The 14,454-nt window shown below is 43.2% G+C and overlaps 1 protein-coding gene across 6 annotated transcripts in view; it reads right to left on the bottom strand.

The window, feature by feature from the left end:
• The window catches only part of COG6 (component of oligomeric golgi complex 6), a 112,692-nt gene that overhangs the window by 20,366 nt on the left and 77,872 nt on the right, over positions 1 to 14,454 (bottom strand). For 2 of the 6 annotated variants that reach the window (XM_089899650.1, XM_022574715.3), the window contains one exon: positions 1 to 11,568. This exon is cut by the window's left edge and continues 20,190 nt beyond it. The exons of 1 other annotated variant lie outside the window; for it this stretch is intronic. In XM_089899650.1, the coding sequence (XP_089755776.1) occupies positions 11,497 to 11,568 (72 nt within the window). In that variant the 3' untranslated portion in view covers positions 1 to 11,496. The remainder of the gene's footprint in view (positions 11,569 to 14,454) is intronic. 3 more of the 6 variants (XR_016388712.1, XR_002644677.3, XM_022574720.3) reach the window with 3 other exon arrangements.

The raw sequence follows: 14,454 nt of genomic DNA on the forward strand, positions 1-14,454 counted from the left end.
TTGTTGTCCTTATCTGAAAATATGTAAGGCCTTTAGGATCACCATTAAAAATATGAGGTAGAATCAGTACTCAAGCTTTACTACACATTCTTCTATAATAAAGTAATAATTGGATCAAAACAGGGTCAGTTAAAAGAAGTACATAATTAACGTGAACGACTGTGCTTATTTCTATAACTTTTTTTTAAACAAATTTTATTTATTTGGCCATGCCACTCAGCTTTCAGGATCTCAGTTCCCCGACCAGGGATCGAACTCGGGCCGTGACAGTGAAAGTACCAAATTCTAACCACTAGACCACCAGGGAACTCCCTCTATAACTTCTTAATGAACTTATACACAGAGAAAAATTCACCATGACCAGTGTACACCTTGATGAACTATTTCAAAGTGAACACACTGGTCACCATCAATCAGAACAAGAAACAGGTCATTGCCAGCACCCCAGAAGCTCCCTTACAAGCTGCACTTTTTTTTTTAAATAATTATTTTGTTTTAATTGAAGTAGAGTTGATTTACAGTGCTGTGCCAATCTCTGCTGTACAGCAAAGTGACTCAGTTATACATGTAGAGACATTCTCTTTTTATATTATTTTCCATTACGGTTTATCACAGGATATTGAATATAGTTCCTTGTGCTATAGATAATGTAATAATTCTTGAATTCATCTTATTTTTTTAAATCTCTTTCTTTAACTCATATTTATTTATTTATTTTTAACATCTTTATTGGAGTATAATTGCTTTACAATGGTGTGTTAGTTTCTGCTGTATAACAAACTGAATCAGCTATACATATACATACATCCCCATATCCCCTCCCTCTTGCTTCTCCCTCCCACCCTCCCTATCCCACCTCTCTAGGTGGTCACAAAGCACCGAGCTGATCTCCCTGACTGCACTTATTTTTAAAGCCAGATTTGAAAACCTTAGCCTTTAAGCTAGTCATCCTAAGAAAGAGAGGAAGCCACAAGCCACAGACAGACTCCTGCTTCCCAAGCAGCCTGGTCCAGGAGCTGCCCCTGAGAGGCCCATCGCCAGCCCTGCTGTGACGGTGAGAAGGCAGCAGCTCCTGTCTTTCACCGGGGCTCCAAACCCGATCAGCTCATGGTCATGTCCAAGGATAGGTCTGCCCTCATCTTCATTAAGCTAAGGCCCTATGAAAATGAAGCAGATCGAGGTTTGTCCTCAGAAAACCCCTTCCATGTAAACTTCTTGCAGAATATTGGCGTGTAGTGCTTGGGGAAGACTCCTCTCTGATTTGGACGAGAGTGGAGGTGCCCACTGGTCACTACAATCAGCATGGGTAGCGTTCTACACCCAAGAAAGAAATTAAACTCTTTTATTTTTGACCCAAACTACAACTTCTAACTAAAATAAATCTCCATGTGATTTAAATTACCCTAAGATGTCCATGGTCCAGTGTCTCGAAACTATTATTTCCTATAGTTTTTTTGGATTTGGAGTTGTTTCAGACAGGAGGGTACATCCAGTCCCTATTATTACTCCATCTTGGCTGGAAGCAGATATCTGAAAAGTTACTCTCTGACAATCCTCCAACCTCTTGAGAAGAATAGGTTTTTAGAAATACAAGGCATGTGATTCTTCTTATGCTTTGCTATATAATAGGTACTGGGTTTTTTCCCTTTACCACATATGTGTGGTTGCTCGTTTTGTGACCACAAAGTCTGCAGATATTGTCAGGATTAGATTTAAAAGCAATGAACCATCCCACCGATTCAGCCGGGGAAGAACAAATTCACATCTTCATGTTAAGGACCTAAGGGAAAGGGACACCAGAGCCAGGCAGAGTGGAAGGGAAATTATAAAACTGAACAAACCATGACAGGATCGATTTTCTTTTTAGGTTTTCATGGGTTTGTTAGTCTGTTTCTAATATTTGTTAAAATCATTGTAACATATATATTTGGACATCTGTCACTCAAAGAGTTAAGCCAGACTCCACCGCGGGGCTCTGGAGGCTGGTGACCCTGCCAGGTGCTTTTAGTAAAAGGGAGGTAACAATGTGTCTAGTACATACATATTGTGGGCACACTTCGACTATTCAAACCCAGACAGAGGAAACGGGGGAATGGAGGTGGGGAAGGGGGAGGGCTCAGAAAAGGAATAAAAAGAGAAAATGGCCCAGAACTCTCTGCTGTGGCTCTTCATGTGATGAAAGCCTGCATTGTGTGAAGCTGTGAGTCAAAAGAAGAAGGTTATTCAGCTATCGCAGACTGCATCTAAAATATGAAATAGTTCTCGTCCAGCCTCTTTGCTTCTCATGCTACAAAAAAAGTCCTTCTCATTAGCTACCACTTTTCTTCTATGGCACAAAGTCATTTCACATTTTCAGGGAAAAGAATTTAATTTTTTAAAACCTCTCTTCTCTAACCTGTCAACCAAAATTTGCACGTTCCAGTGAATTGGGGTGAATGCTGGTCCTAATTTGATGTTTGCCAAAAGCGTCCTCCGACCCTAATAAGCATCCATGGATTCTGTGGGGAGCGGTCCTCACGGCCCCTTCTTCTCTAAAGCAGCTCCCCTCAGCGTCCCCAGCCCCGAGGTCCTTCACCACCATCTATTTTCCTTGGATGAGAGCCTCCCAGTGAATAGGAAACATTTTTAAGAGGGGGTGGGATGTTGTGAAAGAGATTTAGAGGCCAAATGGGGCCTTCGGAGGAAAAAGAATTCGGCATCGCTGGTATAACTCAATGGCATTCACTGTTGCAGAAAGTAACGAACTTTTTACTTAGTTAGCAGCAGTTCACCTCGCGTGCTCGTCTAATTGGAGAACGTTTTCCAAGAAGAAAAGAGGGGTCGTGGTTCACAGCCACGCATCTGTGCGTGGTGCTGAGGGGCCACCTGCCTTTTCTTGTGTAGACTTTTGTGCAGGGAAAAGACTCTTCTCTTTGTGTCTCTGCCTGGTTCCTTGTGTGGCATCCTTTCATGGGAATAAACACCAAGGGAAATTATGTAGTGTATAATCCATTTTCAAGAAGGTAAATTTTGCCTGAAAATTCTGTGCTAGCACTTGATCATAATATTCTATGTCCAAATAGCTTCAGAGCTCCCTAAGTAATATTTGAGTGTATGTAAATTTCCCAAGTATTCATCCTGAAGCTGAGTCTTCTATTAAATTAGCTGAAAGCGTAATACCTTGAGAAACTACATTAATATGAATACCCGACCAGAAATAGCAATTTTCATTTGTTGTATTAAAATCTATAAATTACTTCACCCCATACCACCTTTGAACAGAAGGGACGTTTCTTTCAGGGAAGGGCCAGCCCCAGGGCATGAATGCCTGAGGGTGACTTTCCTGCTTCCTGGGGGTCTCACCTTCCATGGAAACAAGTCATTATGTTGCTTTATATATTAAAAGTTCTGAACTTTTAACTTTAATTTGGCTAGTTATCAGACTTGGGATATCTGTACGCCCGATCAAATTTCTTCTTCTCTCTTTTTGAAGGCAAGCTTGCTGGTGTGAGGGCTGTTCCCGTGAGGAGTAGATAGTGATTTGGGTTTCTAGTTTGAACAGTGTGTTTGTAAGTAAAAAATTCAAAACTCTCTCCTTATTTAACTTCCTGACACATGGTCTTGGAATATCACTGTGAATTTGACTGTGGCAGACAGCAAATTAATCTTTCTAAGATCCTACACGGGTTAAAATGCTAATCATTCTTTGGCCTTCAGAAAGTTTCTTCCAATTTAGGAAACACTGTGACTTACTCATACTAGATACGTAATAAATACTTATTAATTTGATTTAATCTAGGATAATGTCTCTAAGGACTATTTGGAAGCCGGATTATTGAACAAACCCACAATGTTTTTTCCTGATAGCTCAGTTCTCAGGAACCGAGGTGGGTAATTTTGAAGTGATTTCTGGCCCTGGATCTGCTTCCTATGATGTCAGAGACACAGCTTTCTGAGGTGACTTCAGGACAGAGCTCTGGAGAGGCCCTTCCTCAGGGAAGCCACCCTAAGAATCTGACAGGATCTATTTAAGGGTTCTTGGGTAGCTCCTGATGGCTCAGCTGAGATTTATACCTCTGGTTTCAGCAGGACCCCTGGGTGCCATTTGGTTTTCCTCATCACCATGCCATTGAACCTGAGAAGTCACCCAGTCTGGCTGACACCTTTCCAGACCACTTCCTCTGGTGAGAAAATAATGTCGTCTTCACAACAAAGAAGAAAACATACTGCCTGTCCTGAATCCCCAGCATAGGCAAGAACAGTGTTGAGGTTCATCAAAGCCCAACAGGAGGGTGTGGAGATAACTCTGTTGCTAGTAAGAAGGATCAATTTAAGGGGAACCCATGACTGGTGCCAGCATACATTCCTCTTGCTTCCAGATTAGCTCCATCCCAGGCTAGAGGGTCTGGAATAGAGTTAGTAATCAGTGTAACAGTTGCTAATACTTACTGAGGACTTATCATATATCCTGCACCGTTTCAAGGTCTTTCCGCTAATTCATTTTATTCATACAACTCTATGAGGCAGATACTAATATCATTTCTATTTTACTGATGAAGAAACTGGAGCACAGAGATTTTAGATAAATTGCCCAAGGTTACGCAGTGTGATGGTGTAAAACTGTGTGCACAATTCTTGGAAAGTCCTCTTTTCAAAAAGCAGAGTATAATTCTCCCCCTCGCTTGGTTTGAATCAGACTTAGAGACTCAATTCGAATGAGTAGAATGTGGTGTAAGTGATGGAATATACTTCCTAGGTTAGGATAAAAGACATTGCTCCTTCTTCTCAGCTCTCCCTTGGATTGCTCACCCTGGGGAAAGCCCGTCATCACATCTTCAGAACTCTCCCCACGTGGGAAGACCAACAACCAGCACCGTGTAAGTGAGCCACCCTGGAAGTAGGTCCTTCTGCCTCAGTCAAGCCTTCAGATGACAGCAACCACACGACAGACCTTGAGCCAGAACTGCCCAGCTTAGCCACTTGTAAATCTCTGACCTCTAGAAACTGTGAGCTGTTTATTGTTCGGAACTGCTAGGTCGGGGTAATTTGTTATGCATCAATGGATAACTAATACACATAGCTTCTGAGGGTCAGAGCCAAGATACCAGCCCAGGGGGTCTGAATGCAGAGGCCACAGTTTACCACTGTCCCACTCCATCTCTGCTCATACAAAGGAGATTATCTGATGAGCTCAGATTCCAGAAAACGTGTTCAATAATTGGGAGGACAATTTAACCCAAGCTCCTGAACATCCTGTGTTTCTAGGCCCTTAGAAACCCAATGATGGCAAATGCACACATCAGCTACATACAGTCACTCCTTTCCTTGGATGTTCTGAATGAATCCTGATAGAGACCTTTTGCCTTATCCTGCTTTTTCTAAACTTCAGACAGACATTATCTCTCTACTACTTCAGACAAGCCTGTTACAGTATAATTTATCAGATTGAAGCTTCCTTTAGTGCCATTTCTATCCTGAGGCTATACCATAATCACCTTAACCAAATTGGATACTGACCTCAAGTATTAGGCTTCTTTTATCATCTATTACTTTTAGGCTGTGGGGAAAATAGAAACAACTCATCTCTTAGATGCTATCTAAGTGATCTTAGATAGGATCACTTCTGCAAGTGGTTGTTTCCCATTATGTGTTGATTAGGACTGCTTAACTTTCAGAAGGTTGGCCTTCTGCTGCCACCTTGCTGATACAATAAATGTTAATGCCCGTAGCACTGGGCTTTGCACAGAGTGGATGCTTAGGAAGCGGTAGTTCGTATCTCTCTCCCATCACACCTGACATGTGCAATCAAGAGAAAGTTAGTCTTCCTCAGAACTTGTTAGATAATTGTCAACAAATCACCATCATTTGACATAACCCCACTGGCTGCAGCAAATATGTGCTCTCCATTACCAACTTTTCAGTATCAAGGTATCTGGAGCAGAGATTCAGAAGGGACTTGATTACTTAGAGTCAAAGGCGACAGGTGGCCTTAAATATATTCCAGCCAAGAACAGCTAACCTGACCCTGGACTCTCAACACTCATTGCATCTCACCAGGACGGAATCCACAGTCACAACCTCCTGCCCCCACTCCTGGGTGTTTTTGGCAGTCACGTCACTTCCCTGCTTAAAATCCAGAACAAAGTCCAAGGTTTTCACACCAGGTAATACAGAGTTTTCTACAAGCGGACCCTGGACTAGATTACCTCCCAACAATCCTCGTGATTTTCAACTTAAAAACATTGAACTCTATGTAATTTCTCTCCAACTTCACATGCCCTTTCTAACTCTTTAAGGATTCGGTGCAGAGTTCGTCTCCTCTGGGATATCATCCTCTCACGCCACCTGACCTCTGCCTTTGTCCCCTTCTCTTCACTGCTGGACTGGACATCCTCCATGTCCCAACAATACTCTGAAGACAGCCTCCTGTACTGGGTACGCTATGCTGACATTACCTGTTTGAATGCTTGTCCCCTCCGGTACATTATAAGCTTTGTCAGAAATGTAGGATCGGGCTTCCCTGGTGGCGCAGTGGTTGAGAGTCCGCCTACCGATGCAGGGGACACGGGTTCGTGCCCCGGTCCGGGAAGATCCCACATGCCGCGGAGCGGCTGGGCCCGTGAGCCATGGCCGCTGAGCCTGCGCATCCGGAGCCTGTGCTCCGCAACGGGAGAGGCCACAACAGGGAGAGGCCCGCGTACCGCAAAAAAAATAAAATAAAATAAAAAATGTAGGATCGTATTTAACTTTGCATTCCTGGTATCTGGTGAATAGTAGGTACTTAATAAATGAGATAATGTATACAAAGTATTTAACACGACACCTGACATGGTAAGTGATCACTTCATGTTGTGGTTGCTGTTGTGAATTTGTTGAATGATGGTTACTGCTCACCTATCCACAAGCAAAAAATAAAAATCTTTGCTCCCTTCCGGGCAAAAAGTGAAGAGAGAAAGGCTAAGTGAAAAGAAAAGAAAGAAACGAAAAACACACTGTTTCATAGGAAACAATGAAGAATCGAAAGACACTAAAGATGAGCAACTAAACAGGCTAAATCGGATGAGATTAATGAGAAAATTGAACAAAGCAAGGGGAATTTGTCAAACTTTCCTAGCAGGCCAGATAGTCTCCACTTGGAAAGCAGCTTTGAGGGAAGTGGTAAATTCCCTACAACCTGAGTCACTAAAAACTAGACCAGACAAACCACTCAGAAGTATACAGCAGTAGACTTCAGGGTACCGGCAAGAGTTAGTGGGCTTTTCATCTTTAATTTCTCTGATTCACTCATAAAATATTTATAATAAGGCTGCAAAACATTTGTTACATCTTTTCCCATTGTTCGCCTTCATTTTTCCAAGGGGAAAATGAACAGTGTTAATGTTTACTCAGCTAAGGCTACCAGGCAAGGGGGCTGTGCAACGCCACAGTGGCTAGTATTTAACAATAACACTGGAAAAGATAGAGACAACCATTTTACTGGAAACTTTTTTGACATAACCTGGTTATTTTGATTAGGTCTATGCTGGGGAAAAAAAATCTTGGGGCAGATTGCTACTTGGTATTTGTTGATTTATTCTTTGAATAAAATTGGTTAGAATATATTTTCTTAAAATAACAACCATACATGACACACAAGTTGTACTTTATTTCTCTTGTTCCCTCCTCCTCCTTCCTCTGCTTGTTTGTTTCATCTAATGGTTCCTAGAAACAAAGCCAGACACTAGAATAAAAGAGCTGATATTACTATTCTCTTGCAGTTGTTTTCTTTAGCTTTTTAAAAAGTCATATTTTCCCAACTCTTTGTTGATCAGAATTTTGCCTAAAAAGTGTCTTTCAGAGTATCTCTGAAAACCCTGTTTCAGAATATTTCCAGCTCTCACTTCAGCTGGCATCTGGAGGCTTTGTTTTGATGTATTAAGATGTGATACTACATGAAAAAAATAACTAAATTCTTAGGGTTTTTTTGACCCACTAGAGCACTACCTTAGATGTTAGAGGTGAAGGGAATGGATCTCCACTACAATCCTCTCATTTTAGTGCTGAGGAAACCAAGCCCCTGGATGCGCAGTAGGGTCACAAAGCTAGAGTGAGTCAAAGCCAGGACCAGAACCCAGGTGTCTTCACTGTTTGTCTAGACCTTTGTTTGTTATACCAAGGATTAAATGGGTAGAGATCACTGAGTTGTGTGGTTTTTTTCTTTTTCTCCAATCCAAATTTCAGCAATATAACTGTAATGAAACTAAGAACAGCTAACATCCCGTGAATGCTTATTATGTGCACTGCATTATTCTACACTTTTTATGTGTTTTAGCTTGAGTCGCAAAACCATTACCCCATCTTACCAATGAGGAAAATGAGGCACAAGAAGGCAATGTTACTTTGCCAGGGTAACCTGCCTTAGGTAACAGGTGACAGAGAGAGGATGGGACTCTAAGGCCTGGGCTCCAGAGGCTGTGGACCCACCACTACACCTGATGGCTTCTCAGTAAAAGCAGACCTTCCTTGGGGGCTGGGAAAGCAATGGAAATGCCTGTTCCCCTGTCTAAGTGTTGATATTTCATTGATACTTCAGTGCCATTGTTGTGGCTTTGCATTTTCATAACCCCTATTTTACACAATCATTACTAATGAATTTGCAATCTCACTTCTTCGGAATTTCCTGAATATAACCATGGTGATTTCTCAATAATGTGAAAACACAAACTTTGCAAATTTTGCATCTTTGTAAACTTTCTAGGTGTAAAATATTAAAAAGTTTGCCCCAAACTGCTGATAAAAATAATTATAAACAAGAAGACTGACAAAAGAACCAGTATAAAAATCTATAGGAAAGAAATTTCTTAACATCCAAATCCACAGATCAAAGAGAAGAGCTTTTGAGAAGAATGTAAGTTGTACCAAACACTAAACATAGTTCTCAGAATTTTTCAAAACCGTATTTAAGGGCTTCCCTGGTGGTGCAGCAGTTAAGAATCCACCTGCCAATGCAGGGGACATGGGTTTGAGCCCTGGCCCAGGAAGATCCCACATGCCGCGGAGCAACTAAGCCTGTGCTCCACAACGACTGAGCCTGTGCTCTAGAGCCCGCGAGCCACAACTACTGAAGCCTGCGTGCCTAGAGCCCGTGCTCCACAACAAGAGAAACCACCGCAATGAGAAGCCCCCGCACCGCAATGAAGAGTAGCCCCTGCTGGCCGCAACTAGAGAAAGCCCACACGCATCAATGAAGACGCAACGCAGTCAAAAATAAATAAAATTTTTCAAAGATCTTTAAAAAAAAAACCATATTTAATGTGTATGTTACATTCTGTTCTAAGCACCAGAAATTATTGGTAATAACTTATAAAAAATAACTTTCTATTAGAAGAAAGGAGTCTTCAAAATGTACACTACATTTATAAAGTTTTTAAATTATATGAAGTTTGGGAAAAAATAGAGAATATGGAAGACTTTGAAAGTCGAGACTAAGGTTTCCTTTGGCAGATATGAGCTTGGGGCTTTTTGGTGAGCATTCTATAAATAGCACGCTCTGGTTTGCCCTATTAATACAGTTAGGGAAGCAGTTGGCTGGGCCCTTTCCTGCAATTAGACAATCCCGCTCTGGGAACCGAGGGACCACTTTGGGGTTTGTCCACTCAGCACACACCACACACACGTGGGTGTTCACCTAACCATTTTACACTAATCTACCCAAACTCCTTACCACCTTCGTGTCCCGTTTCGTGATCCATTTTTAGGTACATTTCAGCCAATAGTTAGATATCATGGAGCAAACAACAATGTCAGTAGATTCATAACTTCCATTTCCACCTGAACTGAGAGAGTACAGCATGATAGGTTTTACACAAGCTATCACAGCATTTCTTATTCTAAGGAACGCATTTACTTTTAAATAATGAGCAGCTGATTCTTAGGTGGATGGTGCTCAAGTCATAGGAAAGAATTAACCTAGTTCTACAAAACTACCAGCAATAAAAGTATCCTGATTGCAATTAGGCTGGGGCAGAATTTCTATAGTCCAGTGACTACTATACTCCAGATAATGGACCAAAGACAGTGGCCCGGCTCCTTAATGACTGGGCACTGCCCATCTAAAATCAGACAATCTTCAGCTCAGAGTTTGTATTTTGTTTTCTTTTCCTCCTGTTCTAATCAAAGCAGACGTAGAAACAGATAATCAGCTTCTAATTATTGAAAATCATTGTGTCCCGGCCTCTTTGGTGGTTAGTGGAAAAATATATAAATGGCATAAAAGTTTCTTTTCTTTGTCAGAAGAAAAAGAAAGAGCCGCTGCTCAAGACTCTCACTGTTAGGGGAATCCAGACCACATGAAGCTCTCTCCCCTCAAACAGCCAGGGAAGTCCATTTGGAAAGTGCTCATGGCTGCCTCAACCCCAGCCCAAGCCTCTTCCCAAGAAACAAGTGTACATAAATATCCCAAATGAGCTGCACTCTCGGAAGGCCACCCTCCTTCCTCTGGTTGCCTTGGAGAAAGATTTGCTATTTCTCCCTTCCTGTAGCTAGGATGGAAGAAGAGTGGAGAGGGGACAGAATTGGCTTTGATCCCTCTGCTCTGCCACCGGGGAACAAGCCTCAACCTCTCAGACCCTCCTGATTCTCACTGGACAACAGCAATACCGATGTCTGCCTTGTGGGGCTTAGGTGACGGTGAGACGTGAAATATACAAAGGGCCCGGCCCCAAACTGGTGATTCAAAATGGCAAGTGTATAGAAGGAATTCGGTCCCTGGGAAATTGGCAGGAGTATAGGTCTTTACTAGCTGGTCGCTGGTCTGAGACTAGGACCTCTGGCTAGAGTATTTGGTTGCTTTGGAAAACCCTTCAGGTCCTCAGCAGGGGCAACAGAGCCCAGGGTAATTGGAAGAGGGATGTTTTTCTGTTTTCTAAAGAGACTGTAAGTGGAGTCAACTACTTGTTTACTGGAACCATCCATAAGAGGTCAAGAACTGAGTTCTCAGGCCAGGAAGGGGAGTCTGAGAAGGGTCTCAGAGCCAGGAAGTAGATGGTAAATTATGTGACACCACAGTGCCAGGGATTAACTTTAGCAAAGTCCATTTCAGGTGTTTACTGAGAACTTCTCTGAGATTCAAAGACCAAGTCAGTTCAACTAATATTCAGGGGCTGGTGTCCCTGCAAAGAACACAAAGTAAGACCCAGCTCTTGCCCTCAAGCAATGAAGAGCTGAGGAAATAAAGACGATAAGCTCCCTGAGGGCAGGAAACATGTCTGTAAGAAAAGAAAGGGCCAGTAAAGTCACATTTACTCAAATCAGGGCTTAAATCAGGACTCTCCTGCAGAGACAAAACCTGGGCCAATGCACTTCCTCAACTCCCTGCTCCAGGGTCCAGTCACCGCTCTCTGTGATGACCGTGTGACAGGACTGACAGCAGGGCAGGGTCTGACTGGGGAGACCTGGGGGAAAGCTGAGGCTCACCGCACACTCTACCTCCATCTGGACGCCTCCGGGACAATGACACCCGGCTGATCTCGCGCGACATCAAGACGGTGCACAAAGAAGTGCCTGGAAATCTTGCGGTGTGACCTGAGCGGGGCGAGTGCCTTTCAGCATCTGTGGGAAATAAGCCAGAAAGACTGTTGGATCTGTGACCTGCTGAGTGAGACTCTGGAGGGCAGGCTGGGCCCTGAGTCATTGGGAATCGGGGTGGTTCTCATCCCTCAGTCTTGAGTGGAACGACCCAAGCAGCGGCACTGTGTCCTCTTGCTGGCCTGTGCAGGTGGTGGAGCGGGGCAGAGCCACAGCTGCGCCCTCACCATCTGAGCGGCAGCCAGACATGAAGCCCGGTCACCAAGGAGCAGCTGATGCCTGAGCCCAGAGAGGTTTTTTTTAGTGAAAGTGAACATTAAAAAGACGATTAAGATTATCAAGTGAGGTCTTGTAGAAACGAGAGGAGAAGACGATGAGGCAGTGATGAAAATGCCTGGTGAAAAAGCTCCTCATGAAAAAGCCTCCCAGCAATAAAGATGCAGGAACCACCCGCTTCAGCTGTCACCAAACTTTTCAGTCATTAAAACTTGGAGGAATTAAAGCCCGTGATCTGAAGCCTTTTTCATTATGAATGAGCCTTTCACAATTTAATTCTTGAACTGTTCTTAAAGCAAATTTGACAGTGAACTTTGTTCGGTATCCTGGCTATTGGCTACAGCCACTTCCGCAGACACAAATGGATTTCTTTTTGTTTTTCTATAATCGAGTGGATTATATTAGTAACATAGAAAGGAAAAATGAATGAACACGTACTAGGAGCATGACACAGTAAGACATAGTGAGGAGGTGGGGAAAGCACTGGATCCAGGGACAGAAGACTTGGGCCTCAGTCAAGCTTCTGCAATTTACATGACACAAGTCACTTAATTGCCTCTAATGCTCAGTTTCTTTATCTGTAAGACATGGGAGTAGAAATAACATTTAACTATGAGGACCTCAGTGGGGAGACAATGATAGGTCTTACAGAAATGTGCTTTGTAAAAGCCCGGTCCTAACGTTACTGCTTGTAGCATCATCATTGGCTGTCTCTGAGGGCAGCTCCAATGAGAGGGAGTCTTGGTGTAGCTCGAGCTGTCTATGGGGCTCTGAGGGCACAGGTGTTCCACCGACAGCCCAGAGAGAAAACCCAACTGATATGTACGAGATACCAGCAGTAGTGGTGGGTGTTAATTAGGTAAATCACCAAATTACCACCTCTGATACAAACCAGAAAATGTTTATACCTTCTGATATCTTACTGATCTCTCATTTTCTTTGCAGGACAGATTTAAACTGTGAATGGTACTAAGTAGCTAATATCCTGAACAACAGCACAGGGGACTTTGGTTTGCTCCACTTGGCACTGGGTTGCTGGGGGGATGCTGCATTTTCATTAAGGCAAGGGGTTTGCCAAGGTGAACTGTACTCAAGTATTTCCCCACACTTTACAGATGAAAAAACTGAGGCTTAGAGAGAACAACTAATTTTTGCAAGGTCCCAGAGCCAACCTCTGGAATTCATATTCCAAATAATGCTCTTAACCGTCGTGTCGCATTGGACATAGAACACTTAGGAATCTGAAAAAGCCAAAAGATACTGCCTGGCTGGAAGGGCTACGAGTCAGTTGAACCACTTTAGAAAACAATTCGGCACTCTTTTATAATCTTGAACATTTTCATGCTCTACAACCCAGAAATTCCAGTCCAAGATAGAGGAATTCTCGTGCATGTGCACTGGTATATGTACACAGGAATGTATGGAAGCATTGTTCATAATGAAAACCAAAAAAACAAAACAAAAAATATCAAGAAAAGCCAGAAGTTCCTTTGATGGGAGGATGGACAAATAACTTGGGATATTATACAGCAGTGAGTATAAATGAACTGCAACTCAACACAGCTGCAAAGATGAATCTTTAACATTACACTACGCGGAGAAGAGTAAGTTACTGAAGGCTACCTATAGAAGGACACCGTTTCAATTGAACTCAAAGCAAGCAAAACTAACAGATAACGAATGCAGATACATACATATGTGCTAAAAGTTTGAAAAAAACCAAGTGAAAAGTAGGGACAAAATTCAAGCAAATGGCTCCCTCTAAGCATAGGCAAGGGTGGACGAAATGGCCATAGGTAGATGCAAAAGTATTGGAAATATTCTAGTTATTAAACTGGGTGGTTAAGTCCATGGGTGACCGCTTTGTTATGCATTGTGCTACCACATGAATTAGATAGATTACTCTGCATGAAGCAGATATAATTAAAACCTTCTTTTTTAAAGTTACTACTGGGACTTTCCTGCAAAGGTAGGATGGGCATACAGCAGCCCCCATCTCCCACCCTCACTCCTAGGTACCTAAAGCCTAGATGACTATAGAAAAAAAAAACCCAGACCAAGGTGCATGGGTCCGATTACCCAAGTCTGTTTTTCTGGTCCCTCCAAGCTTGAAGGCTACCTGGGGCTCTGGGGCCTGGATAAACAACCCAGCCAGCACAGCAGAGCAGATGGGAAAGATCTAGGCCACCCACACAGCAATCAAGAGCTTCACTGGGTGGGCCAGAAACTGCAGTTGTCCCTGCCCTGTGGTAGCACTGAGCCACCTGTGGAGAGTGGCGGGGGCGGGGGGCAGCGGGAGTGTCCGCGTTCCAGCATTCAGAGGCCCAGCCACCCAGCTGCCCCCAGGGGCCAGCAAGCGAGTGCCAGCAGGACCTCAACACCAGGCTCTCCAGCTGAGGCAACTGAAGTGAGTGGATAATTGCACATAATAGAGTTAAAATATAATTGCCTCATTAAAATGGGTTACTAAATCTCACTGTGCCTGGGTGTGAAAGAGAGAGACGGAGATGCGTGTGTTAAACTGCAAGAAAAGCAAAATTGCATAAATGAATGTGAGTGGGAGCGATCTGAGAATGCCTGACTGTGCCACGAGGTCAGAGGAGACCCTGGTGACCGTGGGGTCCTCTGAAGGAC

This window comes from Delphinapterus leucas, chromosome 18, assembly GCF_059928025.1.
Source record: "Delphinapterus leucas isolate spDelLeu-1000000601 "Yukka" chromosome 18, BTC_Dleu_Yukka2, whole genome shotgun sequence".
NCBI classification, from domain to species: domain Eukaryota; kingdom Metazoa; phylum Chordata; class Mammalia; order Artiodactyla; family Monodontidae; genus Delphinapterus; species Delphinapterus leucas.